This window comes from Cyprinodon variegatus, unplaced genomic scaffold, assembly GCF_000732505.1.
Source record: "Cyprinodon variegatus isolate N-32 unplaced genomic scaffold, C_variegatus-1.0 Scaffold159, whole genome shotgun sequence".
Taxonomy (NCBI): Eukaryota; Metazoa; Chordata; class Actinopteri; order Cyprinodontiformes; family Cyprinodontidae; genus Cyprinodon; species Cyprinodon variegatus.
In genome coordinates, this window is record NW_015150612.1 from 1,103,988 (window position 1) to 1,118,438 (window position 14,451).

General features: G+C 38.8%; 1 protein-coding gene across 1 annotated transcript in view; it reads right to left on the reverse strand.

Annotated features, from left to right (window-relative positions):
- dennd2c (DENN/MADD domain containing 2C) overlaps positions 1-14,451 on the reverse strand; it is a 33,792-nt gene that overhangs the window by 6,272 nt on the left and 13,069 nt on the right. The window contains exons 3-17 of the mRNA XM_015377827.1: positions 13,944-14,068; positions 13,376-13,455; positions 12,009-12,167; positions 10,235-10,373; positions 10,029-10,073; positions 9,625-9,815; positions 9,180-9,289; positions 8,595-8,664; positions 8,085-8,162; positions 4,604-4,744; positions 4,113-4,261; positions 2,072-2,249; positions 1,738-1,779; positions 1,227-1,335; positions 816-1,058 (exon numbers count right to left, since the gene is read on the reverse strand). Of these exons, the coding sequence (XP_015233313.1) occupies positions 816-1,058; positions 1,227-1,335; positions 1,738-1,779; positions 2,072-2,249; positions 4,113-4,261; positions 4,604-4,744; positions 8,085-8,162; positions 8,595-8,664; positions 9,180-9,289; positions 9,625-9,815; positions 10,029-10,073; positions 10,235-10,373; positions 12,009-12,167; positions 13,376-13,455; positions 13,944-14,068 (1,859 nt within the window). The remainder of the gene's footprint in view (positions 1-815; positions 1,059-1,226; positions 1,336-1,737; positions 1,780-2,071; positions 2,250-4,112; positions 4,262-4,603; positions 4,745-8,084; positions 8,163-8,594; positions 8,665-9,179; positions 9,290-9,624; positions 9,816-10,028; positions 10,074-10,234; positions 10,374-12,008; positions 12,168-13,375; positions 13,456-13,943; positions 14,069-14,451) is intronic.

Genomic DNA, 14,451 nt, shown 5'->3' on the forward strand with positions numbered 1-14,451 from the left:
ATATTGATCAATATGCATTTTTTTTTTATCGATAAGCTTTTTTTCTATATCGCCCAGCCCTACTGCAAACAACACTCTTCAGTGTGGAAATTGGAACTGAGCAAATTACCATCCATACGTTACTGAAAAGAAACAACTAGTCAGGCTAAAACTTTGAAATCATAGATTAAATTAAAACTTTGTTTTCTACGTTCCTGCTGTTCCTTCAGGCGGTTACAGACTTCAGTAGCAAACAAGAAGCTGAATATATGACAACAAAGTTGCTGTATTTATCATTTAATTAGTTATACGCTCTTCTGGAGCATGCTGGGATTGAAAAATGGCAAAGGTCTGCTGTAAACCTCAATTATGCCGAAATAAAACCCTACAAAGAAACTTTTACAGCAATGCTAACTCTGCTAATGGCTAAAATAAGGCACTGAGCTTTAAAACGGCCGTGCTGAGAGCTGTTTTCTGCTGACCGCTCGCTTCCACTCATGGTGAGGCCTTGCCTTTCCTCTTAAAGTAAATAATGCTCAAAGAGGCGCTTCATGATGCTGCTGTCGACTGACATAAATAAACCAATGGTTTCATCTGCTGGACAGCATAAATGTTTTTCCTGTCTACAGATGAGGTGTGGATCCTTGCAGATCCTCCAGTGTGACGATGGACCTCTGAGCTGGGCCTCTGATTAATGTCCTGTCCTGATAGGTGTGCAGTTTGAAAGCACTCCTTCCGTTTTTGGATGAACGCATGTTTAGATAAAAAAATTGCATCATGGGAAATAAGTTTACCGGCCAAAGAGAAATATAAAGTAGATGGTTACGAGCTTTTACCTTTTCCTCCTCCCTTGCGCAGCTCTTTGTCTTGAATGAAGCCGGCAAACATCTGCGTGTCCATGAAGAGCTGCAGAAACTGCCGCACGCCGCGTGAGGGGTGAGATTTGCGAAAGCTCTCTCGCTGAAGTTCCTTGTTTCCGCTGGGGGCCTCCACCAGATGGAGAGGATAGTGGCCGACCAGCTCCACGAAAAACCGAACAAAACCCTCAGACACCAGGGAGCTCAGGTCGGCCTGCTGGTCTAAAAGAGACATTAAGACAGAAACACTTCAGATAAAGATAACGTTTTATCTTTTTTATTACTGCGCTTTGCAAAAACACCAACTCTGTTTTAAATCAAAGTAGAAATTTACCCTGAAGCCTGCTGTTTTAACAGGCTCTAATGAAGAACAGTTTCAGTCTGACTAACCTCCACATGTGTCTCCATTGCTTTGTCTCAGAATATCCTCTCTGTCCTCCAGGATCTGCTGCAGAGCTGCCTGTAGTTTACTGGGCAGGATGCAATCTTCATCACCAAGCTAACGGAAATACAGAAATAGGCAGAAAAATGTCAAATCCGTCTCACACAGCTGACATTTGGATACTTTAATCATGTATGAAGCTCTGGATGAATGAACACATTATGATTTGGTTTAAAAATGCGTTTAGCAATAAAAGCAACACTGATACTTGAGAACATGTTTCTCTATACAGACTAAAGTCAGGACTTTATGTAGAGTTAGGATCCTATGGATCTATTTCAAACATGTTTGTTTGGGCTTATATCCTGTATAGTTTTCTTACTACGCTGTCTCTGTGTTCGCAGCACAGTATCCTTTGTCACCCTAAGGTGCTCCACCCATCAGGCGACAAGTGTAGGCAAAGCCATCTCTCCCAGAGGAACCGCACCTTCCTTTCCTATTATACCAGAGTGTACACACCTGTATGACAAATTTATCCGCACACAGATCCACGATAAGCACCTGGGAAGAGAACAGAAAAGAGGAACGGCATTTACCGACAGTTTCATAACGAGCTACTGTATAAAACAAGGTGCAGTAATAAAAGCTGAGGTGAGTCAGAGTAGCAGTGACTGAACGCTGAAGCAGGGCTGGGCAATATGGAACAAAAATAATGCTTAAAAAAGCTTAATGTTTTTCTCTATATGATATTAATAGACATCCATGTTTTTTTTTATATAAAAACTGGACTGTTTTTATATAAAAAATGAAAGCCACCTCAGCTTCTTTTCCCCCAGACTTCAGACAGATGTACCTCCTCAATAGGCAGCTCCCGCAGTTCTGGCAGACACGGTGCCAGCACGCCGATGAGGAACGGGGTCGGAGAGCAGCTGATGTCCAGCATGCTCGCTGGTAACACAGGGACGAATGTGTGCTGCCAAGTGAACGGGTAGAGCAGCGCTAGCGCAGCGTGGCCACATCTGGATAACACACTGCGGAAACAGAGAGATCAAAAACAAAAAAACAGCTCATTTCTAAAACGTTTCATGTGAGACACATCGGGTTTGACTCACTGGATAAGAATGATGGCCTTATTTTGATCAGGAGAAACTGTGAGAAAAACTTCCCAATAGTTTAACAAACCTGCTGCAGAGGTTTATTTTGAATTTACTGTTAAAGGTTGAACTTATAGCCTAAAGAATGATGTTAGGATTAAAAATATGTACAAGATTTCCTAGAAAATGTAAATCTTGAATGTAGAGCTCGTAGAGAAGCGCAGTGGGGAGTCTTAGAAGGGAGGCGATGCTGCAGTGCAACAAGGACAGCAGTAAATCAAACGTCATCATCAAAAATGAGTCAGAAAAATGTCTGGCTCATCTCTCTTTGTGCTTCTAAATGTCATAAATCATAGAAGAGCAAAAAACTGTTTAAATGTTTCTATTTCATTTTTACAGGTAGAAGCTCCAGTTCCTGAAGAGCCACAAACTGAACTGTGACATCACCACATTCAAAGCTAGTCAGAAGCTGCATTTCACGTACTTTTATAAATAGTCTCTAGATCAGGGGTCACCAACATGGTGCCCGCGGGCACCAAGGGGCCCTCAAGGACCACAAGGGATGCCCTTAGAGTCTTCTGAAAATAGAACAACTCAACAGTGAGCTACATTTGAAATTTCATTGTATTCTGTTGCTCTTCTTTTTTTAATCAGTTATAGAACATTTCATCATTTAATCATATATGGCATTTAAGCATTTATAGAGATTTCAAAATGAAAATGTCTAAAAGAAGATCAGAAATTAAAAGAAACGATAAAGATATGTTTATAATGTATGAACTTTAGGTTAACGTTGACCCTTGCCATTCATAGGTCAGTATTGGTAGCCCTTCCTGTGACTCAGTGCCCCTAAATTATTCCCTTAACTGTAAAAAGGTTGGTGACCGCTGCTCTAGATAATGATATACTCTTACTTTCTTCATTAAGTCGGGGAATAGTAATGAACACAGTCAGTTAAACACAAATCAAATGAACAATTTTCCAAATAAAACAATAAAATCGTCATCAGAGCAGCGGTATTTCGCAGACGGGCTAACATTAGCCTTTGGTTGTGGCTAGCCTCGGATGTCTGCTGGTTGCCACGGACTTCTCAACATCTGATTTCTTTTTTATTATTATTATGCACTAAACCAGTGAATGGGCTACGTATTGATGCTTAAAAGTATAATGTTCTCACCTCAAATGATTTAAAACTTACTTTTGTAGAACAATAGCAACAGAAAAGAGAAGATTTAACTTAATACTCCACTACTCCACTGGAAGCTGCTATAGCAGCGGTGCATGCTGGGAACGCTGTCAATCTCGAGAACGCACAAGTCTGCTCTGATGCATGCTGGGTAAAGAAGGAGGGGCGAGAACAACATCCAGAGACTTTGTCCGTTCTCTGTCATGTGTTCTTGTGAATTGGAACAGTACTAGGGCTGAGGCTGATGACGTTTCACGAGCACACGAGAACGCACAAGTACACATATTGAGAAACGGCATGTGAGACCTAATGTGTCATCATCCCAGCATGCAAAGTGAATTTTTTTAAAATCCTGACCCCTCACGGATGAAAAATATAAAAATATTTATTTGAAAATTGAAATATTGGAAACATTGGAAAAAAATGATCCAATTAAAAATTGGAAATGTTGCTTTTGAAGCAATCATGAGTTGTATTTAACATAAGCTGCCACTGTTAAGGAAATGTGAAAATAAAAAAAACTAGCTGTGGATCCCTTTAAGATAGTAAATCTTTCTCCACAGCTCTGTGTGTCGCTCATTAACCTGCTAGTTTCAGGATGACCACATTGTTACCTGAGTTTGTCAGCAACAAAGATGACTCTCCTCTCCAGCAGAAGGGAAGCAAACACCTGCAGGAGCCTCCCGACACTGAGACACTGCAGCAGGCTGTCAAAGTCCACATGCTCCAGTCTGGAATCCACTGGCCGACACAAAGTGAGGACCTGCAACCAAACAAGACTGACTGTAACCTGGCTGTAAAGTTAACGATCTTTGGACTGATTGGAAAACTAAACCAGAAGTTCTGCATTAGACAGAAGTTGATACTTTTTTAGCATTTTTATTGGAAGATATTAAACTTCCTTGATGTATTCTGTTACTGGCAATGACAAAGTAGATTACAGTTAAATGTTAACACATGGCTTTCCCAACACAGACCAGTCCAAGCTGTAAAAGTCACCCTTACTGCCTCCACATGTGGCCTGAGTCATTCTGGATCTGTGGAGGGTGTGGTTACGAAACACATGGCCTCTAATCAAGACTTCCTTTTCTGATGCCAGCATTACCTCATTCCCAGAGCCGGGAAGGAAGCTCTTGATGGTGACGGTGCGTCCGGGGGCTGGAAACGGGGCCTCCATCACGCTCCGCATGAAAGGATGAACCAGCGCTGAGGATATTTCTCTGCGCCGCTCTACTTCCTCCAGGATCTGTGACCCCAGGAAGAATATGCTTGATCAAACTTTTACTGTCTCAGTACTTAATTATTCCTGCTCACATTTATAAAAGTGTGCAGACGAACGATGCAGGGCAAAAGTAATTCACACATTTTGAGACATCAAAGCTACAAACAACCATGATTTTCCTCTGAATGTCATGTTTTAGACCAACAACACAGTGCATAGCTGAGAAGTAGAAGGAAAGTTTTTCCATAGCAGGCTCTATATCCAACACTTCATAAATACTTTGTAGAATAAACAGGTTATTTAAGGAGGTATTCCCTTTGATCTCCTCCATTTCAGATGTGAATAATCTATCTCTGTTACAGGGATATGTACCTAAGGCTTTTAAAGTTGCTGTAGTTAAACCTCTGCTTAAGAAACCGTCTCTTGACCCAGATGACCTGGTCAAAATAGATCTATATCCAATCTTCCTTTCTTATCTAAAATTCTTGAGAAAGTAGTTGCCAAACAAGTGTGAGATCACTTACACCATAATGAACTTTTTGAAGAGTTTCAGTCTGGCTTTAGAGCTCATCATAGCACTGAAACAGCTCTGTTAGTGTCAATAATGATATTCTCATGGCCTCAGATAATGGACTTGTATCTGTGCTCGTCCTGTTGGATCTCAGTGCTGCATTTGATACAGTTGATCATAATATTCTTTTAGAAAGACTTGAATATTTAGTTGGAATTAAAGGTACAGCACTAGACTGGTTTAAATCTTATCTGATCGATTCAGTTTGTTCATTTTAATGACCGATCTTCCACATACTCAAAGGTTACCTGTGGAGTACCACAGGGATCAGTGCTAGGACCAATTCTCTTTACTTTATACATGCTCCCAATTGGTAGAGTTATTAGACAGCATGGGATTAATTTTCACTGTTATGCTGATGATACCCAGCTATACCTGTCTATAATCCAGATGAAGCTAACCCATTACATAAATTACAGGCATGTCTTGAAGACATAAAAACCTGGATGACTCTTAACTTTCTCCTTCTGAATGCAGACAAAACAGAAGTTATAGTCTTTGGACCAGAGTCTTTGATCAGGCCCTGTCATTTAAATCCCATATCTAAGAGGTTTCTAGAATTTCCTTCTTTCATCTGAGGAATATTGCAAAAACTAGAAATATCCTGTCCAGGGGTGATGCTGAGAAACTAGTCCATGCATTTGTTACCTCAAGGCTGGACTATTGTAATTCTTTACTATCAGGAAGTCCAAAAACTGTAGTTAAAAGCCTTCAGCTGATCCAAAATGCTGCAGCCAGAGTTCTGATGAAAATTAAAAAGAGAGATCATATCTCTCCTATACTAGCTTCTCTTCATTGGCTTCCTGTCCTTCTTCTCACATATAAAGCCTCAAATGGCCAAGCTCCATCTTATATCAGAGCTCTGATTGTTCCTTATGTTCCTAACAGAGCACTTCGCTCTCAATCTGCAGGTTTACTAGTGGTTCCTAGAATTTCTAAAAATAGAATGGGAGGCAGATCTTTTAGTTATCAGGCTCCTCTCCTGTGGAACCAACTACAAGTTTTAGTCGTGATGCAGACAACCTGCCTACTTTTAAGGCTAGGCTTAAAACTTTCCTTTTTGATAAAGCTTATAGTTAGAGTGGCTTAATTATTTAAAAAGTTTTTATATCAGATAATTGTGCAGGTGTGCATGTTCATTGAAATGAATGATCCTGAGCAATCTCTATAGTTATGCTGCTAAAGGTTTTGACTTCTGGAGGACATAGGGACCCCCATATTATCATTCTGCTTCATTCTCCCTCTGTTCTCCTATTCTGCAGAATCTGTTAGTTCAATCTCTAACATCATGCTCTCTCTGCTTTTTCCTCAGAGTAGCGTTGCCTTGTCTGTTCCTGTTTGGCTGTGACTTCATCCTGGACAGAAATATCAACTGTGCTGCTGCCATCAACACCCTTGTTTATAGATGCTGGAGATCGGCCTGTTTTCCAGTGTGGTCCTGTTTCTCTGACCTTAACTGCCTGGATGTGCTCTCTTCATCCTCTGACATGGGAGCTGGCTCGGAGCTCGTCTGCCTGGCTGTGTGTTTCCTGGACGGGGCCGCCTTTTACAGCTGCTTTTTGTGTCTCTGCTTCTGTCTCATTGAACCCCAGTCGGCCTCAGCAGATGGCCGCTCACACTGAGCCTGGTTCTGCTGGAGGTTTCTTCCTGTTAAAAGGGAGTTTTTCCTCTCCACTGTCGCTACAAGCATTCTTAGTGTGAGGGATTGCCTTTGAGTCAATGAGTCAATGCAATCAACTGGTTTTCCTTAGATAGAAAACTTTGAATCAATTTTACTGTATGATCTGGTTGAACTGTAAAGTTCCTTGAGATGACATGTGCTGTGAATTGGCGCTATAGAAATAAACTGAATTGAATTGAACTTTTCAGGGTTCCTACAACATAAGGCAAGTTAAATTCAAGACTTTTTAAGACTTTTTTGTCCCTTAAATTAAACTTAAAACAGAACAATAAACAGAAACCTGGCTGGGACAAATTTAAAACACACTAATAACAAATACATTTTAACAACTAATGAATGGAATTAACAAACTTTGTTTTGATCCCGACTGAAAGTCCATAATAGATAAATCTGGAGGTTTGCTGCTACTGGTGCTTTATTTGACGTTGGGAGATGCTGTAGAGGCCTTGCAGAGACAAGGTTGGAACAGAACTAAGGAACAGCTGCTGCTTCTCTGTAACTTGATTTTAGCGCTTTGTTTTTCACTCTTCACATGTCTGACTCCACAGCTTTGATTCCCATTGTGCTGAGCTTCAATGACTTCTTGCTCAAAATACGCCATTGCTCATATACATTACCTGGTTCTGTTTTTAGCCATGCATAAAACTCTTGGCTGGATAGCCGATTTGCATTAAATTTACACTTCCCCACATTGTCCAGATAAAAAGTTAGTGCCGCATCACCCCAAGGTCTATTTGCAACATCGTTTTTATTGGTTCTGCTGTCAGGATGGAACTAATAATGGTTCCAGCGAAGCCGTCGGTAAATGTCAAAAACTTATTGAGAATTATTTAAATTTCTTATATGAATTACAAAAATAAATCCTATTTATGACTTGGTGACAATTTTAAGACCTACAAAACACTGATTCAAGACATTTTAATACCAATTAAGGCATCATCAGCTTTTTCAAACACAGCTTTGCATAGATTTAAAATCCTTGCATTTGTCGTTTTAAACTGTTCCTCTGATAATTACATTAAATATGTAGTTGTGTTGTAATAAGATGCCAAAGAAAAAAGAAAAAAAGGAGAAAGAATACTGTTGGAAGGCTCTGGATTGAGTTACCTTACCTTTGCAAACAGGTTGAAACAGCCCAACTTGCTGACAATGCAATGCACCTCAGGAAGCCTCTTCCCCTTTCCACTCGGCTTGAAGACAAAGTTTCACAAGTCAGGCAGCAGGTTTTGCAAAATAAAATACCACAATGTTACAACCCTTTTTACTTCTCTTTTATAGCACAGTTTATATATCAACATACGGCTTTTAAAAAGGAGAAAGCTGAAGCTGCGTTTCTCAACTCGTCCGTTACTAAATATAGAACAGATTCATTAGAAAATCTAAATCTGTAAAGAACACCAGATGGGTTAAAGCACTAAATAAAACCACAAAATTTCTTAGGAACGAAGGATGAAGCTATGAAATTCTTTTTACTCTATGTCACCCCTTCAGTGGTATTCTGTAAGATTTCTCAGACAGGGTGAGTAAGCACGCGGCGTTCTGCCAGCATTAAACGCAGAATCACATGAGGTCAGGACGCAATAGCTTCCACTGAAACATCATCCGCACACTTCCGTACTCACCAGGATCCTACGGCAGTAACAAAACCAGCGGCTCCCATCTTCTCCGGTCAGCACAAAGGAAAAGGTCTCACTGTTAATAAACAGGGATAGATTGGAAGACACTTTTAGGAAGAATTTATTTTAAATCAAGCTGTTATAAATGTATTAAAGTGAAATAAAAGAAAAGAAAAAATATTATGCTAAAAAGGAGCAAGAAACATCATCAGAAGTTGAGATCAGAACTTTTAACAGGACGATAAATCACACCCTGGGAAAATAAAAAGAACATCCAATGCCCCTCAACACTCTACACTATTTAATTAGACAGCCTTTAATGATCCCTGTGGGTGATCTGAGTGGTTGCAGAAACATTAAGGGATTACGTCTGACAGCTGAGGACATAAAAAGAAAAAGAGGGAATGGAGTAATAAGCTTAATGTTGGAAAAAAAACATAATGGAGAGTATCTTAAATCACATTAAAGGTGTGTATGAGACACCAGGAGATGAGGAAAAAGACATTAAACTGTTTTATTAGCATTCTGTGTTTTTGTTGCAGGGTTTTTTTAGTTCATTTCTTTAAGTGTTACTGCGGTGTAAAAGCTGACCTTGGCGTGTGGGCGGAGGGCTTCCAGTCCTGCGGATCTGGGAAGCAGAATTTAGGAATCACATTCAGCTGATCTTCAACTTCCCTGGACGGACGGGACGACTTCTCGAACTGAAAAAGAAGAACAGTCTGTAACTAAAGCTGCTGCTGATCATCATTCAATTATTTTACAAACTAAAGACAGAAATAACTCCCAATTCACTTGTTCAAAGCAATTTCAAACCATACCGATCAGAGCTATTCATCTAAATGTTTGCTCTCTTACTAAACTAAGATCAATTAAGAGTTTTAGAAATATTTGTATTTCATTTTAACATTAATATAAATAATAAGGCCAACCTGGGAAATTCCCTCATCGACAACAAAACAAAATGTCCTTAAATGTTAACAACATGCTAACAGAGGAGCAGCATTGAGTAATGTTACTGTTAAAGGCTCATTCTAACCAATTTTGGGAACTGCTGAGTAATTTCTGGGGAGTAAGTGTTTCCTGTGGAGCTTTTTCTGAGCGACACCACCACGAAGATCTGGAAAAGCTGCTGCTTCTGCTGCTGCAGCTGAATCAGGTCTCTCTCCAGGGTGCGGTATCCCGGCCGCCGTCTCAGCGTGGACTGGATGTAAACGGATCTTCTGGAACCTGCCAAACACATGGGGGGATAGTGTGGTAATGTTCCAGAATGCTAATCTGCAACAAAGGGGCACTCCATTAAAGAAGGAAGCTGCTCACATTCCTGATGCTACGCAGACTCTGGGTTTCCGTAACAAATTTTGACCTCTAGACGATTAGCTTTATGTTTTACCTTGGATAAATGTTATTAAAGCAAACCGCAGGTTCATTTTGAGTGGATACCTTCAGTGTTGTCCTCGGGGTCGCTCTCAGTCCCACTGGTCTCATCTGCCGTGAGTAAGAGACATTAGTGAGCAGTAGAGGGAGGAAAAAGCCTTGAGAAGCCATAACCACATGTAGACAGGAAACCATTCTTTTATAATCATTGGTGCAGCCTCTAACAGCTGTGCTTAACTAAGTGTGTTATCAAAAGCTGTTTTTATTTCAACCGACAATCTTGTTTTTAAAGTTGTTGATGATCTGATTTTGTGTGTGTTTTGGTGTCTTACCTCGTGCTAAAGGTCCCTGGTTCTTCACTCTCTTCCTCCCTCGTTTGTCATCAAAAATGGTCTCGATCTTGGCGATATACTGTAAAGAAGTACAAACAGACATCTAATTCGCAGCCTCATCACCACCGAGAAGGATAATACTGTCTAAGCTTCTGAATACAAGCTGAAAAAAGCAATAATTCCTCTGGTAACACCTTCTGAGAGGAGTCCCTTAAATATAAATAAAAGTAAATTCTTGGATGAAGCTCCTTTTCATTTATATTTTCCATTTAACTTCTCTATTTTTACAGTTGAATTAAAGTACAAAGAATCTCATTAACCTTAGATAAATCTCAGCTCATTTGAATTTAGGCTTGCAACTAACGATTATTTTGCAAATTTATTAATCTAATAATTATTTTGTTTAATAATCGGATAGAAGAAGGTTCCTTAAAGAATACGTTTTATTCAATTAAATCAGCTGAAACTAAAATTTTTCCACTTGAGGACAGAGAATATTGACAGACGAAAACATACTTTAATGTTAAATGCAAAATTTTGACATATTTTTTTTACAATTTGGATATAGTTATTGCTCTAAGTGGGTTGCTTTGTCGGTTAAAGGTATGTTTTAAAGTCTCTACAATCCAGCAAATGATTAATCGAGTACTAAATTACTTAACGATTATTTCAATAATCGATTAATCATGATTAATCCGATTAATTGTTTCACCTCTATTTAAATTGTTAGCTAAGATGCAAAACGCACAAAAGACGTAGCTGTAAAAATGAGGATAAAGGAAAATAAACACGATTTAAAAGTATCTTAATCTATAACTCCTTACATGACATAGACTGCCATAATTTTAAGAATACATTTATGATAACCTTCAAAAACCTAAAAATAAATGGTTGTCTAAGAATGATGACTAAAAAAGACAGAAAGTCATAAAAGGATTGCGGGAACTTTAAACGTTTTTTTGTTGTTGTTTTTTTTAACCCTGAATGGGACATAAAACAACCCAATGCCAAAACACAACTTTAAATGTGGAGTAAAATGCATCTACTGCACATTTCTGAGGCCTATTGTTGCAAAATAGAAGAAGAACGAAAAGAAGCGTGAGTTATCTACATCTACCATCTACATTACCACAGTTTTAGAAGAAGAGAAGCAGAAAAGGGAAGTAGAAACAGCTCCCTTAGAGGAGAGCTGCTGTTTAAAGGCAGAAGATGCAATTTTAGGAGAGAGACATTACTGAATCAATGCTCTAAATGAAATAAACATGATCAAATCTACAAGAACTGAAATAAAGCGATTTTTATGTCATATTTTTTACACATTTTCATCTCCTGTCTCTGAAGGAATCAAACAGAAAATATTTTAAAACAAGATCTAAAAAAGAAACAACTGGTATCAACCCAACAAGACAGTAAACCAGTTAAAGTGACAGACAGCCGCAAACTTTTTCATATGTTTGGTAGATTACCTTGCAGTTAAAGTTTTTCCCTGACCAGTAACTTCCTAAAGCCATGAGTTCCAGGTTAGCGTTCCCCTTAATGTGCCCTCTAAGTGTGCCAGAAGAACGCTTCTATCTGTTTCTCTCAGCATCCTCTCCTTCCTGCCCAGCAAGTTACCGCCCCATCCATGCTCTGACAGTTAAAGCATGACTCAACGTTTCACCGCCTTATATTTCCTACCCAGCTGAAGTATGTAGATGAAAATAGGAAGCTTTACCTGAGGAGTCCTGTGGACCTTCTGAGAGCTGGCATTTCGAGGTGTTGCTTGTTTGGGAGCTTGTGCAAAGGTTGAGGCTTTGGATGCAGAAAAAGCCCGAGATACTTTCTTCTCCACCTTTCCTGCGTATCCTTGCACGGTTTGACGTTTGGGAGGAAACTGAAACAGGAAATGTGGAATTAGGACTCAGGTTTATGACAATTCATTTCTCCTGAAGTGATCAGGGAAGGAGTGTTACACTAACAGGGCTGCTGCTAATGATCATTTTGCAAAATGATTAATCTGTTGGTTATTTTTTCAATTAATTGATTAATAATCGGATAGCAACAGGTTCTGCAAAGATTTTTACAAACTTAAACCAGGTAAAACTAAAACATTTCCACTTGAGGAGTTCTGGATAGAGCATATTGACAGACGAAAAAGTTTTTTTTCTGCTCCAAGTTCAGTTCAGTTCAGTTTATTAATAAAGCTCCAATTCACAGCACATGCCATCTCAAGACACTTTTCAGTTCACCAGATCATCCAGTCAGATTGATTCAAAGTTGAGTGGGTCGCTCTGGCAGCTAAAGGCATGTTTTAGAGTCTTTATATTCCAGCAAACGATAAATCGATTACTAAATTAGTTAACGATTATTTCAATAATCAATTAATCACGATTAATCCAATAAAATTTTTCAGGCCTAGTAACCATTTTAACTTACCCATAGAAACAGCTAACCATTATGAATAGAGATGTTTAGCCCAGGTATCAGATTCCCTGAGTTAACTTAACTCTCAATGTGATTCTATCAGCAACTATCGGTAAATATGCTGCAAACTTTATTTTCTTTTATTTGTTTTATTTAAACAAATATTTCCCTAGTGATAATATTTTTCACCTATTAGAAACACAGACAGTATAAGGGAAAACTGGGAAACCTCATATGACAAAGCTTTAAAAGAACACAGAAAATAAAGAGTTAAGAAGCAGAAGAGCTTCTTCTGCAGGTTTGTTCTTAAACAGCTGGGATGGCCTTTAAATATACTACATGTTGAATTATCAACAAGTCATATCAAAACAAAGATGGCAATGTTAGTTTAGTATTCAGGAAAACTAAATGAAAATACAAAACATAAAGTTTACTAAGGACTTTAGATCCATGACTAGTTAGACATGTATTTATAAATAAAAAAGAAATCTCGTAAAGAAACCCTGTGGGCACAACATGCCCTGCAAAGGAAAAAAAATGTGTCTTTTATCTTATATATCATTGCTAAGAGTGTTAAGAGGAACACGTGTCAGATAAAAATACCAATTAGGATATTCTTACAAAGAACTCCAAAAGGTACAAAGAACTCCAAAAGGTATCAAAAATCCTTCTTCGTACCTTTGGAAGAGGGGGCCTTGCAGGAAGACACATGGTGGACAGCTTGACGTCGTCACAGGGGTAATCCCTGGTTCCCTCATCTGCAGGTGCAAGATTAAAATGGCCTTAAACTTAATGATTGCAACCTCAGGCCTTAAAGCAATTTAAGTGGAGCTGGTTAGAATCTGGCCAATAAAACAAATACTTTAAGATGATAGACACAATCTCAAACAAATAAAGATGTTTTATTTTGAACCTTTACTTTTTCTAAATGACACATTTAAATATCTTGAACAATATAAAATCTATGTGAGACAAAAAAAGGAAAAAGTGACTTTTTGAGAAGCATATTTCTGTTATCGTGGAAAAGGCCAAAAATCTAAATCAAAAATATTTATTCTTATAAAAAAGAGATGCATTTTAACGTCATTCAGTAGAAGTCAGAAATCGTTAAATTACCACATGAGTTCCAGGAAAGCTTATACTAAAAATAACCATCTAATCACTGACAGCCACCCACTAGTCCATGACTTCCTGCCCTGCTGTTTTAAACTTTGCAGATATATATTAAAAAAAGGAATTGGCTTACACACAATGTCTTCATAAATGTTGTCATCAGAGTAGGCATGGTAAAGGTCAGGGTGGATGTCTCCATTTCCCACAGTACCCTGCTGGGCTGTTAGACGGGACGCGTCTTCGTACTCAAAGGACTTCCTGTATCCAGAACAGAACATATGGTCACATAGTGCTTAACAAATACATATTAGGGTCGTCAAAAGTATCAATGTTCAAAAAAGTATCGATACTGAAACGTTGTGTCCGGATACAATACTCATTTTTAAAAGTATCGATACAGTGCCGTCACCAGTGGCACCTAAGCAGTCATTCATCTAAAGTGCAGAATAGAGGACAATGCACTTTCTGAACACTGTGTCATTGAATAATTCTGTGCACTTTTCAGTTTCAGACTTTTTTTGTAAGAGGTGCAGCTGCTGAGAATGATTTTTGTTTTTTAACAGGTTTGGCTAGTGTCATTGTTATGTGTGCAAAGCATAGCCAAGTAAGGAAAGCTTTTTATCAAGCTTGCTTAATATTGT